The 24,446-nt window shown below is 42.5% G+C and overlaps 1 protein-coding gene across 3 annotated transcripts in view; it reads right to left on the reverse strand.

Moving 5' to 3' along the window:
* Positions 1–323: 323 nt before the first annotated feature.
* The window catches only part of TTC1 (tetratricopeptide repeat domain 1), a 47,534-nt gene continuing 23,411 nt past the window's right edge, over positions 324–24,446 (reverse strand). For all 3 annotated transcript variants that reach the window (XM_001503474.6, XM_070232986.1, XM_070232987.1), the window contains exons 3-8: positions 23,062–23,122; positions 21,715–21,827; positions 18,286–18,322; positions 13,450–13,598; positions 11,102–11,156; positions 324–956 (exon numbers count right to left, since the gene is read on the reverse strand). In XM_001503474.6, the coding sequence (XP_001503524.2) occupies positions 823–956; positions 11,102–11,156; positions 13,450–13,598; positions 18,286–18,322; positions 21,715–21,827; positions 23,062–23,122 (549 nt within the window). In that variant the 3' untranslated portion in view covers positions 324–822. The remainder of the gene's footprint in view (positions 957–11,101; positions 11,157–13,449; positions 13,599–18,285; positions 18,323–21,714; positions 21,828–23,061; positions 23,123–24,446) is intronic.

Raw genomic sequence — 24,446 nt, forward strand, 5'->3', positions numbered from 1 at the left:
TTGTTCTGGGAGACATATACCACCATTCCTGAATGAAGCTATTTTAAATTGAAATTATTCAGATTGATGCTTGGTCACAAACACTGATTTCACAATTATCTGCACAAACCCGGAGAGGCCAAGACAGCCAGTGAGGTGGAGTTTCTGAATTCTGGTACATGGTTGAATGGTCGACTCTTCAAGATCATCTTCAAGGTGGCAACTAAGACCTTGGGCAGATTTGTGGAATCCAGTAACACTGCTTGAAACCAACACTGCTCCCAAAGCCACAAAGTCTTCTGCTTTAGCTGTTTGTATGGGGACAAAATTCACAAGCCAGCTCAGACCATCACAGAAAGCGTTTATTACCACAGAGGAAATCGGGAGATGCTGTAGCCCACACATGGCAGCCCGGGCAGTGAATGTGATCAGGGAGAGGGGCAGCAGGCGGAACCCCATTAATCCTGTCTGGGTAGTCTCCAACTGGCAGGTTTGCTTGGTGTAGGAGAGACTCTGGCTGGCCTGGTGCGTTTGTATGGCTCAGGGCAGTCAGCCTTGACAAGCAGGCTCCCTCCTGGACAAAGCAAAGGACAGCCAGAACCAGGGGTGACAGCTGCACAGACACCACCTTAAAATGGAAATCAACTTAGGCTCATTACATCAGGAAGTGCATTTCTCCCTGGTCATAAAACAAGAGGGAAAAGGGAGCACTGGGCTCTACTGGATAGCCTGTCTGTGAGATAAGATGCTTTTAAAAGTTAAACATTGGCAGGGCCTTTCCCCTTGCTAACAGCAAGCAGCACACAATTGCCAAACTAGCTCAAAAAGCTACTGTTATCTTTGTTATCTGTTATTATTTGGATTTTGAACAAAATTGATGGAGTAGGAGCCAGTAGAGGAATCCTGTTTGATCTGGAAATTTTCTGTGGAGAGTCCAAAAGGTCGGAGAACCAAGTTCCCAAGATCTTTTAGTTTACCTGCAATGTGAAAGCAGAAACTCAAATAAATAAGGGAAATGAACAGAAGCAGGAAGACCCCAACTGATCTTGCCTTACTATCTGATTACAAAATATAAAGAGTATCTCTCTGTAGTTAAAGAAATTCCTGCTTTTAAAATGATGAAACCTTCAGCCCTACGGCGCCCCCCGCAGTGCAGTCCCTCGGTGCCATCCACCCCCACGCCTGTGCCTGTGCAGACGTGCGTGACGGAGCCCTGCTGGCTCCCTCTGGGTCAGCAACACTTCCTGTCCAAACTGGCCAGAACCCCTAAAGGACACAGGCTCTGACATGGGTGATGGCCAATCAACCGCAGCTCCCGGGGAGCTGGAGGTGTCCTGCTGAGCCCCGGCTACCTGGTGGGGAGGGCAGAGGTCCCTCCAAGTCTGTTCTCTATGAAACTGCAGCAGCCACTTGCTGAATCTAATTCCACTCGGCAAATTTCTACTGAACCTGGATTCAAACTCAAGAGCCACCTGCTTTTCTAAGCAAAGCCTTAGCTTTCACACCAAACCCATCATTTCTCTGGAAGTGGGAGATCTTGTTCATCTGTATAGCACCATCAACCTTAATCGTCAGTCTTTTCTCCCCAAGTTCCAAGCTACTTATTAATCACCAGGTAAGTTCATGTCCTAAAGCCCAAACTGAGACACACGGTATAACCAAGGACTTTTATGCTGACTTTACATACAAGAGGGCCATGGAGTCTGTATGTCAAAACTTGGAGTTTCCAGGACATTTGAGAGATTTATAGGGATTTATGGGGCAATGCGATGGAATATTTGAAACAGAGTATTTTAGAAAATTGTGGCTAGGCTGGGGGAACAAACAGTTTCAACCCTTTCTAAACTGTTCCAATTTTTCTTGTAGGTCTGCTTCCAATGGAGACGAGAATGGAGTTAAAAGAGAAAGAAAGTCCTAGTCATCAGAGGTACAGGTTTCTTCCCACTTTACCACTTGTTAGCAGCTTTGTCCCCCTGAGGCCTCCCACCTAGAAGTAAAGCCCAGGTAAAGAACTTAAAGATGCATGGCCTTTCAATGTCAAGGCCTTTCCTAATAACTCACGGAAAGAACTTTCAGTCTCAGTCTGAGATTTAGCCCCAGAAGCCCACCATATTCCGAGAAAGCTCCCAGAAACCAGGCTGACCATTTCCAGACAGGCTTCCTCCACTTAAACCTGGAGCAGTGCTGCTGTTTAAGAAGAATCATGGGCCCAGACTCACCCTGCACACAGGTGGCAGACACAGAGGCCCCGAGCACAGCCTCAACAGATGGACGCATGGGTAGGGGGCCACCAGAAGCAGAGAAAAGACAGGGCAGCCTCAGGAGAGCGTGAGTACCCAGAACTCTGGCAGTCTGCCTTGAAGTTGATGTAAGAGGACAGGGAGGAAACACACATTTCAAGAAACCCAATAAAATGTCACTGCTGGCACAACCCTTGGCTCTTCTGACACAGACTGAGCGAAATGAGAATGAATCTCAGGAGTCGCTCACATCACACTCCCCAGGAGGGGCAGCTCCACCCTGGGTGAGGGACTACTGCAATCATCTCCATTGTCAGAACAACACTTTAAAGTGCAAACTGGGGGCCGGTCCTGTAGCCAAGTGGTTAAGTTCGTGTGCTCCGCTTTGGCAGCCAGGGTCTCGCCAGTTCGAATTCTGGGTGGGGACATGGCACCGCTCCTCAAGCCATGCTGAGGCAGCATCCCACATGCCACAGCTAGAGGGAGCCACAACTAAAAATACACAACTATGTACCGGGGGCCTTTGGGAGAAAAAGGAAAAATAAAATCTTTTAAAGTGCAAACTGTACACTTCATTTGATATCTACTATGGGAGGCGCTGGGGTCTAAAGGGTAAAAGCTAGTCTTGGCTTTTGAGATGCTCACAGTCTAGTGGGGCATTAGACATAAGACTGAGGTGTGCCTGGAAGAGGAGCCCTCGGGCCTGCAGGGGTGTGAGGAAGGCATCTCAGGAGAGACTATACTCTGCAGTGCTGAGGGACGGTGTGCAGTGACAGGACGATGCCATGCCACTGTGTTCTAGAGATGGCAGCAAAGCAAGGGGACAAGTATTCAGACTGCAGACGGAGAGGGAGCATTAGGGCCTTCCGTAGGCCCTCACTTTGCTTGCCCGGCTGAAGGACCTGCCCACCACAAGGAGCCCGCAACTTTTAGCTTGGCTGATTCCATGGGGTGGCCGTCATGACAATGTGCTTCTCCAGATGCAGGGAGCACAGCTGCTGCACTCCGTGCTGAGGGCACATGTCCCATGGCTGCTCCCTGTCAATGAGTGAGCACGGCAGGGACAGGCCAGGGACTCCTCTGACAGGCAACTCTGGCTCCCCACTGGCTTTATTGAAGCTTTCTTGGCACTCACTGCAGTGTAAGACTTTTCCTACCTAACTTCTCTCTCTCCTCCACAGGGACCTGATGCCTCTCCCACTCACTTCCAGGTCCTGCCTCTCGGCCCCATTTTCCTTTGCAGGTGTTTCTGCCAATAAATTTCCTTTTTTTTTTTTTTTAGATTTTATTTTCTTTCCTTTTTCTTTCCAAAGCCCCCCAGTACATAGTTGTATGTTCTTAGTTGTGGGTCCTTCTAGTTGTAGCATGTGGGACGCTGCCTCAGCATGGCTTGATGAGCGGTGCCATGTCCGCGCTCAGGACTCGAACAGGCGAAACCCTGGGCCGCCGCAACCGGGCGTGCAAACTTAACCACAGGGCTGGCCTCCCCAATAAATTTCTTGTACTTCTAACCCAGTCTTGGCTTCTGCTTCTCTGAGGACCCAACCTAACACACATGGTATCATGGTTTTCCTTCCACTCTCATATCTCTGCCTTTGTAACAGTCCACAACAGTTTCACTAACTATTGTCTCTAGGACAGTAGAACAGAACATGAGGAGTTCTGCTTGCTAAATGAGACAATGTACATAAAGCGCCTGGCAGGCAGCAGCCCCTACTAAAGACACACGATTACACAGTCTCTGCGTTAGAGAAGACCTGAGGTTACCTGACTTAATTCAACCGACATGGACTAAGTACATATGTGTGGCAGCTGGCTGAGTGGTGGGGAAGCAAAGATATGTGACACGGTCTCTACACTAGAATAAGCTTAGATACGACGGGGCAGATACATACACCCAGAAGCCAGTTCAGACGTAGCTGAGATATAAAACGTTGAGAGTCAGGAAGAGGAAGATTCCTCCCTTTCAGCTTGGGCAGTGAGGAGGGGAGATCTGGCAGAGCTTCACATGTAAGAGTTTGCACTTACACTGCCACCAAAGAAGAGACAGGACTGCGACCGTTTGAGATAAACGGAGTGGACAGTGCAGGCAAAAACGGTTTGAGCAAACGTACAGAAACAGGTGGGCAAGGGTGAGCTGTGTGTCCCTTGGGCTGAAAGGTAGGCCCCCTGTAAGGTATTCATGAGCCAGGCCCAGCGGTCTATGGTTCTTGTGCCATAAGGCAGGCCACTGATGGTTTGAGAACTAAGCTTTCAGGGTTAATCATGCTGTGGCAAAGTGGAGAATGAACCAGAAGAGGAGAGCCTGGAGGTGGTTCCGGCAGAAAGTCAGTGGAACATTATGGGAAAGAGGCCATTTATCACTGAACAAACATCTGAATGTCTATATTGCTGCATAAAGCAGTTCTGAAATCACAGTGGGGCCACTGGGAACATAAGGGAACACAGCAAAACAATTATAGTAGAACCAACAAGTTTTTGGTGTTTGAAAAATTCACCTTCTGATGTTTACGATGGTGGCAGAGAAGCACCTTCAGTAGAGATCATGCTCCTAAAGACACACAGAGGCACATACTTATGCATTTTCCTGCTGCTGTTTGTCAGTTTGGGCGCTCAGAGACCAAAGCAGCTTCCTCGTACCCACGACAGGATCATCTGCCCAACTAGCCTATCTGCCTCACTTTGCACTGGCTGCCAAATTCTACACTCCCCTATCTGGGCAGTGATCAACGAGATTCCTTATTTCCGCTTGTAGCATATCTGGCACCATTGCTCGGCCTGAACATGTCAACAGGCCAGTTAGGATCTCATCTGTTAGATTGGATTCCATGGCAAACAGGAGTCCAAAACTGTTTGTGCTTAGACAAGAATGTTTACAACTAAGGAGCAATGCTTATCACTGGATCCAGTTCTCATAAATATTAATTTCTGCATCTCCAAGCAACATTCTCTCACGATAACCCCAGTGACTGACTTCTCTTCAGAGACACTGACTGCGCAGTAGTCAGTTTACCCTGAGGAGAGCCAGGAGCGCCATTTGTCTTCACTTCCTTATGATCCCCGGGGTTTGGGCCCAAGGGAATAGGCCCGTTGGGACTTCCTCCTATTCAGGAGAACCAGACTGCATATACCTGAGCCCCGATACTGCATTTCCTCTTGTGAAGCAGGAACCCAAGCCCTGCAGCTAATTCTTGCTTTCCTCTGAGCAAAAAGCAAATCAGGAGATAGCACGGAGTAGAGAAGATAAAATTCATCCCCAGTTCAAAGGCTTATATTAGCTCTGGGGTGATAGTGGAGGCTGAGATAAGCCTTACCCAGAACTGTCAAAGAAGCAGGAGTTTCTCCTCAGAGGAGAAGCTGAGGGAGCAGCAACTAGGAAATGAAGCAAAAAGCAAGGCACTGAAAATAACAAACTGACATTCCCTACTGAGGGGATGACAACAAGGAATTGGTTCAGAGACCCTCAGGTGGCCAGAGCACAAAACACCGCATGTTTATGGTCTGTAATGAGTACTAGGCAGGGTGGCGTGAAGAGAAAGGTGAAAGAAGACTCTGGATTTCCGCACCCACGTGTATGGCTTCAGCAGTTTTAGCGACAGTAACAATTCGGAGTCCTTCCTGTGATCTTCAGTGAGGGAGATGATTCTAGGAGCCTGTACTACTTGCAGAGCAGAGACACACATAATGCACAGGAACAGCCAAAAGAATGTGTCAAACCCTCAAAATGACAACAAACAAGTTACTTCTAGTTCCATATCTAGCTCTTGAACGTGGCATCATACAAGATGGTGGTCTTAATTCAGTTCACAATTGTGTGCTCCTTAGGATGCTAGTGGCCAGGAGTGAACATCTGAGTAACTTCAGGAATCAGGAGAGCAGGAATATGTTCCAAGAAGGTGGAAGGAGGTGACAGCACGAGTATAAAACCTGGGCTGGATGATAAACAAGGCCCCCGTGTGTGCGGAGCAGCTGGCAGGGCAGCAGCAGCAGGTGCCAGTGAAAGGCAGGTAGGATCACTGGGGCAACACCCTGCCCGTGTCTCTGGTGAATACATGAGTTTCACGTTGTGGCTCTAGGTTATCCAGGTCAGGGCAGGCACCCGGCAGCTCTTGGATAAGATAGGAAGGGCACTATCTCATGGAATAGTTGGACCACAAGCTTTATATGCTATTGGGACACACCCCACCCCAGGACCTGGGTGGTATTCCCCACCCACTCCATAAATGGTGATGACCTACAGTGGGCTGACTTGAATTCTCCAGTGGCAGCTTCTCCAAATAAACACCAGAAACGAAACCTGGCACAGAATGGCTCGCCACAGACAGCTGTCTGAGATCTCACGTCCAGTGAACTGGAAGAGCACATTCTGAAATGTCTACTTTCTACCTTTCCTCTGCCACAGCTATGGCACAAAGAGGGAAAGAGAAAACTCAGTGACATGCCTGCTTCCACTCAGGAGGGATCTCTCAGAGAGAGCAGCTGAATTCCACTCGTCACTGCATCACTGTTAGGGCCAGACCCTGATCTGCCTTTAGATCCTCTCCCAAGCTGCCTGCATTGCCCACCCACTCATCAATCACACCGCCACACAGCGGCTGATAAACTCGAGTGTGCATCAGAAACACCGAGAGGTGGGGCCGGCCCCATGGCTGAGTGGTTAAGTTCGCGCATTCTGCTTTGGTGGCCAGGGTTTCACTGGTTCAGATCCCAGGCATGGACATGGCCCCACTCGTTGGACCATGCTGAGGCAGCATCCCACATAGCACAGCCAGAGGCACTCACAACTAGAATATGCAACTATATACTGGGGGCCTTTGGGGAGAAGAAAAAAAGATTGGCAACAGTTGTTAGCTCAGGTGCCAATCTTTACTTTTTTATTTATTTATTTACTTTTAATTTTTTTTTTTAAGATTTTTAAAATTTTTTTTCCTTTTTCTCCCCAAAGCCCCCCAGTACATAGTTGTATATTCTTCATTGTGGGTCCTTCTAGTTGTGGCATGTGGGACGCTGCCTCAGTGTGGTTTGATGAGCAGTGCCATGTCCGCGCCCAGGATTCGAACCAACGAAACACTGGGCCGCCTGCAGCGGAGCACACGAACTTAACCACTCGGCCCCGGGGCCAGCCCCAGGTGCTAATCTTTAAAAAAAAAAAAAAAGAGAAACACCCAGAGGGGCTGTAAAAACTCACAGTGCTGGACCTCACCCCCCCAATTTCTGATTCAGTAGGTCTGGGGGGGGCGCTGGAAAATGTGCATTTGGGGCAAGCTATCAGGTGAGGCTGCTCCAGGCACTGTATTTTGAGAACCAGCCCCAGAAGATGATTAGCTTTTGCAGCTGGTGAGTAGAATCTTGATGAGAAGCCTGATATTGAAACTAATGGTAAACATCTATCTCTAGTGATCAGTGGGATGTTAAGGTTGCCTGGGTGGAGAGGCCCTCTTAGACAACGTGAAAAGCAGCCCACGTTACTTTCTGGAGACAGCAGACGACTTTCTCTTCTGTCTATAGATCAATACGCTGAGATGACAGGAGACTGAGGGAGAACCACTAACCTACACATTCAGATTCTTGGCAATTCCACTTGTTTGAGATTTCATGGCTGGGCCAGGATACAGGATGAAACAATTTGCAAATGATGATGAGAAAAGTCTTTAGCCCACACTCCCTTCTATTTGTAATCACAGTTGGCTCAGAGGCCTATGTTAGCATCACCACCTGGCCTCCAAGTACATCCCTCTTGCCCTCCCAGCACAGCTGCCCAGAAGAGTGGCTCATCTCACCACCTCCTGTGTACAGACCTAACCCAGGGAAGGCACCCCTCTCCCCTACAGAGTTAAACAGCCACGCTCCCTGAGATGCTCCTGAACGCAGAGCGGCAGACCGAGAACTTGTCTTCGGTCTTCTACAGCTGAGCAGAAAAGCTTCAGGGATTCTGAATATGTCTCAGCAGTTTTCCTTTAAATTTTGGGGGTTTTTTTTTTACTATTTACCTATCTATGTGAGCAAAAAATTTAATATTGTGAAATCAAAACAAAGAAGTAAGTTAGATACAGATACTCAGAAGGCTGTGCCTGCCATCTGAATCCCTCTGATTTCAAATTTTTGTTCCTCAAACTTGCCTGATTATTCTGATTATAAATGCTGCACATGTGAACTTACACAAATAAAATACCACTTCTTTTTTTCTATACTGTGGTTTCATGTAAGATTTTTTTAAGAGGTTCAACTGTTCTTTTAGATTTTTTTTAAAGATTGGCACCTGAACTAATGTCTGTTGCCAGTCTTCCTTTTTTTCCCCTTCTCTCCAAAGCCCCCAGTACATAGTTGTATATTTTCAGTTGTGGGTCCTTCTAGTTGTGGCACTTGGGACACCGCCTCAGTGTGGCCTGGCGAGTGATGCCACGTCTGTGCCCACGACCTGAACCGGTGGAACCCTGGGCAGCGGAAGCAGGACGCGCTGGCTTAACCACTTGGCCACGGGGCCGGCCCGTATTTTTTTTTTTTTTTTAAAGTGAAAATCCCTAGATTTGAGCAAAGCCCAATAACAGGATGTCAATCACCAGTACCATCAGCACCACCAGATGCTCAAAAAACTCGGAGCCTCTTGGGGTGCTCTGTCCAGGAAATCTGTTCCCACCTCATCACACCATCAATCATACCCATAAGGCCTTGTAAACCTGACATTCCCTGGCTATTCTGGCCATGAGGCTAATCTTCCCTGAGAAAGGGATAAAGCAAAACACTCCAGTTGCTGCCTTCTTTAAAATCTGAAGCCAATACAATCGTTCTCTCCAATTAGCAAGGACTTTGGCACTATGACTGATGGCTACCCTGGGTCTCCACTCGTGTTCTAATGATGATATTTATAAGTGACAGGCTAGGAAGGGAGGAGCAAGTATTTTCCACCCATTCATAATTCCAATTAGGATTTTTTTCTCAAGGAGTGGGGTACATAGCTCTTCAAGTTACAGAATGAAAAGAAAAGGCAAGTCAAAGGTTACTGAACAAACCTAAACAAAAGCTCATATTATTAAATAATTACATAACTGCTTTGTAAATGTCAATGATAAACAGTGTTGAGCAGTTTTTTAAATTTGTAACTGCCAGTCTTCCAGCAGAAGCCAGTGAAGCTAGCACTAAAAATCGTGCAAAAACTTTGCTCAGGACTTCTAAGGAAGTAACATTATTTTACCCTCAGAGTGACTAGCCTCCAAGATCTCCCAGCACAGGTTACATCATCTGTAACCAGTGGGGAAGAACACCACAAAGCTCGAGAGGCTAAGATTCCACGTGGAGAGTGATTTCTCCCTTTTAGGCTCTGCTTTGGTGGCTAACACCTAGAAGCAATACTTTATTCATGATTCTTATGTTCATTATGAAAATAAAGGAGCCTAGCCATTCAAACTATTGATGTGTAACAACAAACTGACACATTATTTACCAAGCAACTTAAGCTGTTTAAGTCTGACGGGAGGAGAATTCAGTGCAGAAGCAACTGAAGGAATGAATTCAATTAGACTATTTCAAATGAAGGGAACAGTATAAGTAAAACCCAAAGCCATAAAGGCAGGCAAGTCTGGCTCATTAGAATTTAGAGTGACAAGGACAGACGGAAGTTTTGATTCCATCTGGAATTGACAATGGCAGTAAGATTCGGTTTATACTCATCCCTTCGTGGTTCCGTACTGGCTCAGAAAAAAATGGCCCTAGAGAGTGATGCCTAAGTGTCTTTTCCAAGTCCACTACGGTCATTCAGAGTCATCTCTTTCAGTGTGAAATCCAGCTCAGCTAAATGCAAAAATTTTTTTGTTGTTAAAATAAAGCATCACTGATAGAATAAATAAGAAAATGCTCTTTTCTCTCTTCTTTGAAGAAAGAGTACCTCTAAAATATTTTTTCTGCTCAAACATGGTGTCAAATTTAATTAAATATGTAAAGTAGGGAAAGAGCCTTTTTGGAAAAACTGAGGAAGGCTCCAGAAATCTGCTGGGACTGAGTCAACCCAGCAGGGGCCAGAGGGCTCTGGATCGTCTACGTTACTAGCCTCTTCTCAATCAACTCCGCTATAAAGTGATCCTTTGGGAGGTTTGTTCTTATTCTCTGGATACTGATGCCTAAAGGCCATAAATGGTTAGGCTCAATTTATTTTAAACGATTTTTCCTTTAGGCCCACATGACTGCAATATCTTAAATGCAATTTACATGACAGATTTAGAAAATATTCAGAAGGAAGAACATATAGCAGATCTTGAGCAGGGAAATATCAGACAGGTCATAAGCAGAATATGCTGGACAGGGCTCTGTCCAGGAAGCTTTATTCCCCTTAGCCACGCAGATTGTTCATGAGAGGTGTTCCTGATTCCAGCTATAAAATGCTTTGGAAAATAAGAGAACTAAAATATACATCTATTAACCCACTTGCCCTATCCTCCACCCACAGTCTTTTTTGCCACTTACTTTTTACTCCTAATTCCTGCCCTCTCATGTCTTCTCAAACACTAAGGGGACTCTCAATGTCATTTTCAAAACAAAAATTCCCTTGGTTCTGACATGGTGTTGGCTTATAGCGATGGCATCCTAATGAACTTAAAACCTTAGGTTGTTTACTCAATGAAGAAACTCAACTGTTTCTATAAGATTCATGATCTGAAACAGAGGTTGGTGGTATCCCAGGTTGGGAGTTGAATTATGTTTGCTCCTTCTGAAGTCAAAAACGACTAAGAACTCAACGGCCACGTGGTATTGCTGCCCACAACAAATGAAGGGCCTTGAAGCTGTTTCCAACTGTTGTCCTCTCCTCTAGTGAATAAAAGTACTGATGTCCCCCATCCCCAGCTTCCTAGCTATTTATGGTCAAGAGAAAGTAAGGGAAGAAAACTTACCCAACATCTCTTCCTTTAGCCTTTCATTACGTTCTTCAATTTGCTTAGGTAATCTCTGAGGGAAAAAGAAAAGAAACAAGGGTTGGGGAAAAATCCTTTGGCTTTATTTTGAATTTGAGAAACCTTAAAAACCTAATGTGAAAGCGAGATCAGGTTAAGTACATATATACCATCCTATTAAATAAAGAAAAAACCAAGTATGTGTTTGTGGGTAAGCTACACGAAGACATGAGTTTTGTCTGGTTCACTGCTATATTCCCACTTCTTGGCACAGCGGCTCGAGGAGGACCGCAATAAAAATTTGGTGAATAAACAGATATTCACACAAACAAGTCTGAAAGGATACACACCAGATGATTACAGTGGTATATTTAGGCGGTGGGATTATGGATATTTATATTTTTAATTTTTTTGCTCATTTGTATTTTTAACTTGTCTTTTCTTTATATAGTCTAACTTGTTGAGAAAGAGCTCAATATGGGACATTCCCAAATGATCCTCTAGCTCAGGGTTTTTCAACCACGGCACTATTGATATTTTGGACGAGGTTATTCTTTGTCGTGGGGGCCGTCTTGTGCAGTATAGGATGTTTAGAGCATTTCTGGTCTCTACTCACTAGATGCCAGCAGTCCCCTCCCAGTCATGCCATCAAACTATCTCCAGACATTGCCAATGTCCCTGGGAACCAAACCATCCCCGGCTGAGAACCACTGATGTAGATCAGGGTCTCCTATGGCCGCTTTTGGCTCTGTAATTGGCCCCAAGTTCTCTGGGATCCTAATAATAACTCAATTATAATAATTCAAAATAAAATAAATTCTTTATTCATAGAACAACTAGCATAAAAACCTTCCTTTTACAGAAGGCTTAAAACTAATTTGACAAGGATAAAGGCTACCGAGAATTTAACCCAGATTTTAAGAACTCTATTTGCTTTCCTCGTGTCAAATTTAAGTTAATCCTACCACCATTCAGAGATATGTTAAAAGTTGGATAAAGGATTCAAACTGTTTATGTATTTTAAGTATCCAAACCAGTCTATCTCCCATTACTCCATTTCTAGATAATAAAAGATCTGTCATTGTTAAGGGAATTCACCTCAAGGGTGTGTAAAAACAAAGCAAAACAAAACCCAAACTACCGAGGATATTAATGCAGATAGATCAGTCAGTATCCTCGGGTCTGCTCAGTGGAATAATAGTCCCATGAAATAAGTGGGAAAGCCTGGATAGCACGGGCTCAAATGCCCTCAGGGGCCAGAGATGAACTGAAAATAAGTAAAGGAACCAGGTGTAAGGCAACAGGAAGTGGTGTGGTCAGCAGTGGAAGTGGAGAGCTCCAGTCCAATGCCAATGTGTAGAAGGTGAAGTAGGATCCAGTATGTTCACATTCTCCAGTTTTCAAGAAGAGTCCAACTTAGTTTTTATTCAGTAAAATCTTCCCATTTTTGAATGTTGGCAAGTGGCCTCAATTAAATAAACAAAACAAAAAAATCTGGCTTAAATAAAACAAGTCCATTGCTTTCCCCCTCCTGCCTGCTGGCCTGCAATCTCTGCTGCATACGGGGGTTGACGACAGACCCCTCCATTCTAATGGCTCTCTGAAAAGTCTGGCAGCAAAGAAACCTGGTTAGTTAAAGCTAGTGTTTCTCAAACTTATTTGAGCATCCATTATTTTGGGGCAATAACATATACACATCCAACTCTGTAGCACATTCTTCAGACAGTATGTTGCTCTGTGCATTAGAGATAATCAAGGAGTGATGCTAAAGGTAAAAGCACAAATCTGGGGTTATTTTTAAAGGAGGGGAACCCAGTAACATTTAGCTAATTTATAACCAACATAAAAACATTATGACGCTTAGAAGCAAAGGGATTTGTAGTGCCAAGGACAAGAATAAGAGCCATTTTAAGAAAGATAAGAAGGTTAGCTTAGGAGACATTCACTTGGAAATGTGCTGGGCACATGACAATAAACAGAAACTTAGTGAGTAAGGAAAAGAATGGACAGAAAATGAGAAGTTTACGACCTATATACTAGGGGTCACTTTGGACTAAGCGATACACTACAGTGGACAAGATTTCCCTCGTCCAGCATTGAAATACAGTTCTTTTCAACCCTACCGATTAAAGGTTTTCACAGATGAGACTTTTAGAATAGAGATTAACTGGTACATGGCCACAGTGGGTCTGTGGCCACCACTTCAAAGTTCTATCTCCCATGTGTTTTTGAAAGCTGCTCAAAAGCACAGAAATGGAACATAGTTATGTCCCAAAGGATTATTTAAGATTTGCTGAGTAGCAATACAGGGAATAGAAGAAAAAATATTTTTTAAAAAAGAGGTTTACCATACAAGCTTCTCTTGCTTGATGTACTGATGGATCTTTCTCTAATATAGATTTATAGTCTTCCAGGGCTTCATCTAGCTTGTCAGTTTTCTCGTACAATTCCGCTCTCCTCAATATTGCTCTGATATAGCTGGGGTTTAACTTAATTGCTGTAAAAAAGAGAATAAATAATTGTTACCATGAAGAAAACGAGCCTATACATCCTCAGCTACATCTTTCCTTTATTAACCATGCTCCAAGAGTCCAAAAGGAAGAGTCATTTGTCAAAGGTGTACCTGGGTCAGCAAACTTTTCCTGTACAGGGCAAGATAGTAAAGATGACAGGCTTTGCGGGACAGACCTCTGCCACAGTTACTCAACTCCGCTGTTGCAGCACAAAATCAACCACAGACGATGAGTAAACAAATAACGGTGGCTGTCTTCCAAGAAACTTTTATCTATGGATACTGAAATTTGAATTTCACATAATTTTCATCGGTTACAAAATATGTGTCTTTTATTTTCAACCATTTAAAAATGTAAAAACCATCCTTAGCTCATGGGCTGTACACAAAAGCAGATGGCAGGCTGGATTTGGCTTGCGGCTGTAGTTTACAGCGTGGTCTATACCCCAACTCCTGGTTTTCACCTACTTGTCCTCCACCCAGTTCAGAATACGTCAGAACCCAAAGCTCAAGTGCACAATGGCAAAGTGAGAGAGACTGTAAAGGTACATATTAAAGAGTTTGGTGACGGGCTCTGCTATCATTCTCTTTTTTCTAGGCCTCAACTACTGAGGTTGTGCCATGATTACTGAGGTTACATTTTTAGCTAAACCCTCACTGTTCCTTCAAACTGCTGCTATAGCACGTTTAGGTCACTGACACATAACATCCTTTCCTTTATCCGACGACAATTCCCCTTCTAATAATCCTTTGCCTGTGTTTTGGTTCAAGGGTACTGCAATTCTCCTATTCTTTGTTGAGTTGTTTCTTTTTCTGTTAGAAAGCAGTGTCACAGGTCTAGAACATTTTTCTCTTCAAATAATTTACTCGATTGTCATTAATTCATGCTTTCGGTAACTATTTATTTAGTACCTGATATATGTACCGAATGTACTCTATCTCTGGAGTGGTAAAAAAGATGGACAAGGGTCTTGTTCTCATGAAGCTTTAGGCTATTCTAGTAGGCAAGAGTAGAGAGAACACAAATAATTTCAGAGAGTTATAGTGCTATATAGAAAGATAAAACAAGGTAATGTAAATGCAAGTGAAGGGGGAATAAGGTAACTTCAGAGAGTGGTCAAAGCATATGAAGAGGGAATGTCTGAGGGAGACCAGCCATTTGAAAAGCTAAGGAGCAGCTTACCAGAAAGAGGGACTAACAAGAATAAAGGCTCTAAAGTAAGAATTACTTTGGAGGCATGTTAGTGACTAGGCTGGGGGCTGTGGAAGAGATGAGGTCAACAGTATAGGCAAGGACCAGATCATGAAGGCCTTGCTGGCCAGGGAAAGGAGCTTGGACATGTTCCTAAGTGTGATGAGAAGCCAGTGGAATGGTTTCAAGCAGACGAAAGTCATGATCTGATTTTCAGTTTTAAAGGATCACTTTGGCTGTAGTGTGGAAGGCACAAGTGAAAGCAGTGAGACAGTTGGGAGGCTAGTGCAGTGGTCCAGAGAGATGATGTTGGCTAAGCTTGTAATAGTGGGGATGGAAAGAAGAGGCCAGATTAAGTACATGTCTATGAATTAGAGCCCATAGGACTTGTTGATTAATTAAGCCATGTGGAATGAAAGAAAGAGAATACTACAATCAGGGATGACACCAAGATTTTAGTTGAAGCAAGTGAATGGATGGTAATGCCATTCATTAGAGTGGAAAAAAACTAACAGCAAGTTGTGTGTGTGTGTGTGTGTGTGTGTGTGTGTGTGTACGTACGGGGGACGGTACCAGAGTCTGTTCCAGGCACATTAAATCTGCAATACCTACCAGAAGTCCAAGAAGAGATGTCAAATGTGCAGTGGAATATAGGGTTCCAGACCACAGAGAAGAGCTGAAGATATAAACTGTAGCATACAGATGGTATTTAAAGTTTCAGAACTGGATGAGATCATAAAGGGAGAAAATATAGAGGAAAAAAAAGAAGAGGGCCCTACGTAGGACTAAGATCTAGGGACTTTCAAAATATTGAGGTTGACAGAGAAGTCAGCAAAAGAAAATAAGAAGGAATAGCCAAGGAAGCAGGAAAAAAATGAGGAATGATGCACTGTATTAAATGCTTTTGGGAGGTCAAGCAAGGCAAGGCTAGAGAAGCAATTATTTAATTGAACAAGATGAAGTTGCTGGTGACCATTACAAGATGGGTTTCGGCGGCATGGATGAAACAGAAGCCTAGTGGATGTGGGTGAGGAGAGAATGGGAGAAGACACAGTAGAGAGAGCAAGTATAGACAATTCTTTCAATGACGAGGATCAGAAAAATGAAATGGTACAGGAGTTGGAGAGGTATATTGGTTCAGGAGAAGGTTTTCTGAAAGAACCCAAACCTCTTAACATTTCAACTTCACATGCTACCTGTCACCTCCCCTTAGTCCAGTGCATAATATTCTCTTAAAATACCCCCAACTACAATATCATAATATCCCTAAGAAAAATACACCAATGACCTCTACTACATCTTAAAAAAAAATGAACCCCCTAATTTACATTTTAACCCAGATACTGCCCTATTCTCAACTAGTGGATACCTTCTAATAATGCAAATATCTATTGAAGAGAAAAACATCCCCATGATTACTTTATAAAAACCTCAAAATCTGGGGCTGGCCCCGTGGCCGAGTGGTTAAGTTCGCGCGCTCCGCTGCAGGCAGCCCAGTGTTTCGTTGGTTCGAATCCTGGGCGCAGACATGGCACTGCTCATCAAACCACGCTGAGGGAGCGTCCCACATGCCACAACTAGAACGACCCACAATGAAGAATATACAACTATGTACAGGGGGGCTTTGGGGAGAAAAAAGAAAAAAAAAAAAATCTTTAAAAAAAAAAAAACCTCAAAATCAAACACATCACTCTAACATGTAATTTTCTTTCCCAATCCACATAAGAGAATGAACTTGAACTTTATTAATGTCAAGGCTGAAAACCGTAAGGTGAATGGCATTAAATATTGTTTTATGACTAGTAGTAATGAACTCTAATATGACCTCAGAAATAAGTCCTTTGCCAAGAAGGTTATGACTGAGTGGGCAAGTCTGTGTTAGGAGGGTTGGGGGAGAGTCCTAAATACAAATAAACCATACTATTGTCAACGTATTTTGCCTATGGGCACAATGCATGTAGCCCATTAACAACTATGTATAAATACATGAATACTGGCTTAACCAAATCCAAAAACAAATCCGGAAAACACTTTCCTCCCCTTCCTCTTATTTCCTTGGCAAGGCTCCTACACCCAGGGCTATAAATGGAAATGAGCTCTGTTCCTAGTGTATACCCTGCTAATCAAGCTTACAGGGCATTTTCTCACCATTTGGTTGCAGAGAAAGCAGCTTTGAAAATCAGCAACTTGTTCCTAATTTAAACTCTTCAAACTCACACATCTCACACAGATTAAGGTTAAACACTGTCTTCCAAACAAAACAGTACATTCAGAATTAGTTCCAGCCAAAGACAGTACTAGACCAGAAGTAGTTCGCTAAATTCTAACGTAGTAACAGTTTCATTCAGATACTATAAAGCAATACCAAGTATACAGAAGAGAAAGCCAACAGAGAGGGTGACTAATACAAAGGGGAAAATAGAAGAAGAAATTCATGCACGGTATCAGAGTGGGACTAGGTAACATGAGGTTCTTTCTAACTCTACGATTCTCTCAGAGAAAATATTATCCAAAGAAAGAAAACTGGAAAAAAATACAAACTACAAAAAGTAGTAATTAGCTAGAAAAACTCCTCACAGTAGTAAGATGCAAGGAAAAGTGATTACAGTCATGTGTCACTTAATAACAGGCATATGTTCTGAGAAATGCATCACCGGGAAACGCCATCCTTGTGCAACATCATAGAGTGTATTCACACAAACCTAGATGGCATAGCCTATTACACACCTAGGCTGTACGGTACTAATCTTATGGGACCATCATCATATATGAGGTCTGTTGTTGACCGAAATGTCATTATGTGGTGCATGACTGTATGTATATTCTCCACACCAAGTTGGTTAGAAGTGCAAGACAACTGTCTAGCCTATGCTAAAATTTTTGAAAAAAAAGAAAAATAGGGATGCTATGTCTGGGGGTGTCTCTATAATTTGGTGGAATGAAAAGACCTTAACGGAACTCAGACATCAGATAACAAAGGCTCGGTTCACTGTGTGGAAGTGAAAGGGTAATTAAAATGAAAGCAAGTAGCTTTGGAAGAATTATTACATCTGAAGAGAGTACTAATTCCTGAACAGAACCTGCCCTTCACCACAGCTCCCCACGCCCCTGCAAAAGCACAGATCCAGATGCCCTAATACAGTTAAGATCTCCAATTTCAAGCTCAGAGGAAAGTAATTCGGACACAACAGAAGTAAATTCTCTTCCACGAGTTTCTGTTGCCAAGGTAGCTTTGAATTTTTCTTCACATATTTACTAATACAGGATAAACTGACTGAACTATCCACTCAAAAGCATGCTTACACTAAGATGACTACCATACAGCACCTCTAAGAAGGGTGAACTGTGAAGCTGCTTCTTTAAAGGCCCCAGAGGAAGGGGGCACATGTACAAATACACACCTGACTGAGAGCCTCGGCACGTGTCTAGCTGAGGTAATGCTCTTGTATGTTAACATGTAACAAGACCAAAAAGTTGTACCTTTGCTGCAGTCACTGATGGCCATCTCTTTCTTGTCCTAAAAGGAAATATAACATTAATATGTGTCACCCTAGTTCTATCTTAATGGCCTAAAGGTTCAGTGTCATAAGCTGATCATTAATAACTGCTTATGGAGATGCAGAATGTTCTTCAAAGAAATCACACGAAAATATGCATGTTACTTCCAACCTTAAATTAAAAAATGGTGACAGATCTGATTTGAAAGCCTTCTGCCAACAAAGTATTCAAGGAGCTTCTTCCCAAAGTATCTTTAAAGATTGCTGTAATTGACCTAATACATTTACAAGACATTTTACATTAGAATGCTGAATTTGAGAAAACTTTGTGATCAATAAACAGGGGAAATGATATATGAACAACTGAATTAATAACTCTCCTCTTTGGCCAGTTGTCATACTAACACACCCAAAGTGGTATCTTCCAGATGGTCCATCTACAGACACACAGTGTGGCTCGTCATGTAATCTCAGTTACAAACCTTAATGTATTCACTGACGAAACAAAAACACAAAACAATTCACCAAATAAGACATCTAACTGATTGAACTCACTGAATCTAGAACCGTGGCACAGTGGAAAGAACACTGGTTGTCAGAAGAGCCAGATCCCAGCTCTAGCTCTGACACTAACCAATCTGACTCTTCCAGCTCTAAAATGGCTGTTTTCCTCCGATTAGAAGTTTTCCACAATATTACTGAAACATTAGTTGAAATAAATGTTCACTACTTCCATAATAGCTACTGTAGCAAATACTAAATGTTTTGCAGAATATTTTAGAGCAGTGTCTACTAAACTGAGCTTGAGGATTCAATCAAAAACACTTCCAAGATGGGGAGTGACTGCTTAATGAGTACAGGGTTTCCTTCAGAAGTCAGGAAAAAGTTCTGGAACCCGTTAGAGGTGACAGTTGCATAACACTGTGAATGTATTTAACGGCACTGAATCGTATACTTTAAAATGGTTAAAATGGTCAAATTTTATGTCGTGTATTTTATCCACAATAAACAAAAAAGGTTCCAGAGTTGTCTGGGAAACACTAACCATATTAAATCTCTTCCAACTTTCATCATAGCAGTTTAAATAATAAAAGTTCTAAGAAGTCACATATTCACATATGAACAGTCTAAGAAGTATGTAGTAAAGAAATCTGTGTAACTGGGTATAAGTCAGTATTTCTCCAACTTATAAAATTTCTATAAATCTACGACACAATTTCATATTTTAAAGTTTCTGAAATAGGAGTAAATCTTTACAACTTATGTGTACAACTGCTGTGGTGGTGTCTGTGCCCCTAAGAAACTAGCATTAAGTTGCAGTGTGTCTGATCAACAATCGGCCTCTGCAGAACAAGGACTCATGGAATTTTACTGCAGTCCTTTGAGGCTCAGAGTCAACTAACAGCTCAGGGAGCTCAGGTGCTGTCTGCTGCTTAGAGTGGTAGTCTCTAAAGTGGGGTGGATGAGAACAACCACAACTTATTTACCATCCTTTCATAACTTATTGAAGTCTACACACATATATAAAACAATGCACATAATATGTAAGGACAGTTGTTCTAAAAAATTTAGAGTCTATTCTTTCAGGACTTTGTCTGCCCGTGTAGCGAGGCTGAGAGCTGAAGCTCTGCCAGAACTCCAGTTTGCCTTGTCCCTCTCCAGAGAGGAAATGTAAAGCTTGGCTGGGGCACTCAGAGATGCCGAGCCTGCAAACTTGCCTTTCAGAAATTCTTCTTAAAGCAGTTAACCCATCACTTCCCTGAAAAACTCAGAATATGCTCCTTCAATCACTTTAGTGCATTAATCCTGGAAGTTTTCAGGTCTCTGATTTTAGCATCTTCTTAAAATATTACAAGTGAGGCAAGTGCAACTTAAAAGAAAACAAAACACCCCACTAACAACTCTATCCTCTGTATAAGAAATAGTCACAGAGCAACCCTCTTTTGAGTTCTCCTCAGATGTGACAGACAAAAGGCTGGCAAGACGTTTTCCCAGCTCAAGAACTAGTCGCTCATGCTAGCCCAACCTTAGCAATAGCACTAACTTGGCAATTGTGGAAACGAAGAATCCCAAATCCCAGGAGCCACATGGGTACAGTACATTTTCTCTCATGCTGAAGTTACCCTAGATCCCATTTCACAACAACAATTTTGAGTCTGAGAATGTGGCAAGATATCTCTGAGAAGCAAACACAAAAGATCAGAATTTTCCTGCTAAGTGTAACAGCTGTTAGCTGTGAATTCTGATTGATGATAGAATATATTAATGAATATTGTTTTAAATAAACTTAAAATAATCATTTTACTTCTCCTAAAACAAAATGTCTGTTTGTATGCATTACAATTATTTCTTCTCCCGTGCCACGTGAATCACTCTAAAAATACTTCACCTTGGAGACTGAATCCAATAATAAAACATACAAGTTTGGGTTTAAAAAAATAAAAAACCTTTCTGCATGTCCAAGCATTCAAGAACTACCCCCTGCCAAAAAAACACACAAAAGACCTGGTCACGCAGAGTGACTGTGGAAGAGGCACTGGAGAATTTCAGGCAACATCAAAGAGAAAGTGATGTCGATACCTGATCGAAACAAACAAAAAACCACTTCGCCCAATCTTGAGCCTGCTTTGTGCTTGCTTAATGGTATGTTAAATAGCCTACCCTTTGCACTCTGAATATAAGTAGCCATAGCAAAACAAGTCGTATTGTTTTTTTCAAACTACTATGTTGACTAAATAGGAATATCACACAAATCAACACCAAATCTAACTTTTAATACCAGTACAGGACAAAACAGACCTAACTGCACTCTTATCTGTTCTACACCCAGCCTGCTATACCAGGTTCCCAATCCTTTGGAAATACAAAATGCTTTTGACCTTCTCTGACATCTATTTTGCATTTAGGGGCACCCGTCACCCCAACTGTTGGACCTTTTCCCCCATGTGCCTACCTTCAACAGAAAAATCAGAATCTTAGGAACAAGCATCTTGAAGTCCAGATTTTTAACCAGTTTTAACCAGTTTAATCAGATTTTAATCAGAGATCCCCTTCTCTTTGAGTCTTCATCTAGAATTCCAGAGGCCTGAAATAAGCAGCCGTAGCTATTCTAGGACGTGCACTACTTGCCTCTTTGCTTCATTAACCTGCCCTAGTTTGGTGGAAGCTTCGCTGGCCTTCCTTCCATGAAAGTGTTCACTCAGCCACTTTAATGAGGAATGGTAACAGTAATCTGACTCAAGTTCTTCAAAACATTTTTCTATTCTCCCTGTGCCCTTTACATCAGGAAATATACGGGCAGGAAAAGGGAGGCAGCAACTTTAAGCTCCTATGCTAGTTTTCAGAGAAGCAACTCTGTGAAAACACTGCAAGTTCATATGCTTCTTAAATAGAAAAGGTCAAAGATACATACCTGTTTCATCCTTGCAGCAGCTCTATTTGAAAACAGAATGGACCTGTCTTTCTGGAAGCAGGATGGGCACATCTGAAGGGCTCGACTATAAGAACTTTCGGCTTCTATATAATCTGAGGATAAGGTAAAGACAAGAGGTCATTATGATTTTATTTCTGAGATTACTGTATTCCACAGGATCTCAGAATGCACAGTTTTCCATTCATAGGACAACTGTCTCAGACAGAATGCTTTGTAAGTTCAGCTTTCATTTGACTTACTGATTTAGTAAGGAGTTCTGAAAGGGGATTAGGGAGCTGGACAGATGAAAGAGACTGAAGTCTGGGATTAATGGTCTAGGATGAAGGAAAAAAACTGTACACATATATTTTCATTAAAGATATTGTGCTTTCATAGAGTTAACCTGGTTAAAACTGCTTCCATGAAACGTTTGGAGAAACATTTTATGTAGCTAAAGCAATAATGTAAATATCAGTAGTTGTCTAAAGATCTCAAAAGAGAAAAATAAATTTCTATCTTCACTACCACACAGAATTATGGTCAGGGTATTAAAAGAAAATTGCTTATTCACTCTTTTCTTAGATTTAAAATATTTAACACTAAAATACAAAGAGATATGCTTTCAAACTTACAACCATTAGTTTTCTTAGGAAAAATGAATCAATGATTGCTAAACCAGGATATAAAAAAACAACTATAAGCCTGAAAATAACTGGGGGAAAATGTTACTACTCCTAAATTTCTAAAGCATATACACTTTGAAATGTGACAGAAGGCAATTATAAGATCAAATAATTCCCCCAAATTATCAGCATGAATTTATTTCTAAGCAAAGGTAAGAAATGCAGGAGGACATGAAGAACATCTCTCTTCTGAAAGCATCCAGAAAAAAATGCAGAAGAAAGAGCAACCAAAGTACAGGCATAGTATACTGCCCGAGGCCACGCTGGAAGCACCAGGTCAGTGTTTCAGCAGGGCTGCAAACGAGGAACGGGGACCCTGTTTGTACAGCAAGGCAACAAACAGCCTTTTATTCCAGGTTAGAGTTTTCCAAAGCAATAGCTGAAGAGTTCTTCCTCCTAATTTCTAGATATACAGATAGCAGATTATAGAAAAGAAAAACTATGCCTGTGCCAAGAGACACATCGTAATTGGTCACTGTCGGTTGAGAACAATTTGGGCCTGGTGAAGAAAAAACAGAACTCCAAGGCATTGGGAGGCAATGCTGTACTGTTAGCAGTTGAGGTTTGCCAGTTGTTTCTAAACGTTCTTTGGTGTTTCTTCAGACTCTAAAAAAGGACGAGGAGTCAAGATGACCAGATATTAGCGCTGAAACAGTTATCTTACCTCCTTTCTTAAACTGCTCATTTCCCTCTTCTTTTAGTCTAGTGCTCTCTTCTCTTCTTTTCTGAAAGAGATCAGAGAATTACATAATTTCTCACAATATTATTCTAAGTGAACAAAAAGGTCAGCTTTCTTTACATATTAGGTTAATAGGTAGCAACTCAACGTTTTTTTCCCCCTTCTTCTTCTTCTCCCCAAAGCCCCCCAGTACACAGTTGTGTATTCTAGTTGTAGGTCCTTCTGGTTGTGCTTGTGGGACGCTGCCTCAGCACGGCCTGATGAGCTGTGTGTAGATTCACGCTCAGGATCCAAATTGGTGAAATCCCGGGCTGCTGAAGCAGAGCACGTGAACTTAACTACTCGGCCACGGGGCCGGCCCCAGCAACTCAAGTTTTGGGTCAGTTTTATCTAAATCTCAAATAGATACAGAGAAAAACACATGACCCTCTGGTTATCATCAATCTCATTCTTGATGTCTAAAATACAAAACCTAGGTGTTCTATGTTTCTTTCCTTTGCTTGGAATGGTAATTCAGGTATCATTTAATTTCTATTTACTCAAAACAAAACTAAACAACATACCCACTGGTATGCATACCATTATAAATTCAAATTCTGAATCTGTTACTTATTTATTTATTTTATTTTTAAAGATTTTATTTTTTCCTTTTTCTCCCCAAAGCCCCCTGGTACATGGTTGCATATTCTTTGTTGTGGGTCCTTCTATTTGTGGCATATGGGACGCTGCCTCAGTGTGGTTTGATGAGCAGTGCCATGTCAGCGCCCAGGATTCAAACCAACGAAACACTGGGCCGCCTGCAGCGGAGCGCGCAAACTTAACCACTCAGCCATGGGGCCAGCCCCCGGATCTGTTACTTATTAACTGCATATCTTGGACAAGTTTCAGTTCTTTCTGAGCCTTAGTTTCTTCATCTGAAAAATAAGGCTTTAATAATTTTATGGATTAACATAATAACGTATGTAAAGCTCCCAGTACAGTGAGTGGCAAATAAGGGCTCAATAAATATGAGCTACTATTTTTCTGTAAAATAAGTGATTTAATACTTATTTAACTATAATTATGGTTCATGTCACGTAGGAGACATACAGCATGCTGGCAGAGCGCAATATGGGAGATGAGCCTCGTGTGCAGGATTGGGGCAGTATGCTGTTAGTAGGCTAACACGGGGAAATTTGAAGGAACCCAGGTAAATCTCTCTCTTTTTGGCTTCTTCTAGCAACTCAGAAATTCACAAATGGCCAAGCACCCATCAAACTGAAAGGCAGAGTGAATGTTCTGCAAAGCAAAGATGACATGTACTGAGTTCTTATGGGCTTCCAGCCCTGTACATCTTAGCAATACGGCTGGCACAAGCAGAATTGGGAGAA

This window comes from Equus caballus, chromosome 14 (assembly GCF_041296265.1).
Source record: "Equus caballus isolate H_3958 breed thoroughbred chromosome 14, TB-T2T, whole genome shotgun sequence".
Classification (NCBI taxonomy): domain Eukaryota; kingdom Metazoa; phylum Chordata; class Mammalia; order Perissodactyla; family Equidae; genus Equus; species Equus caballus.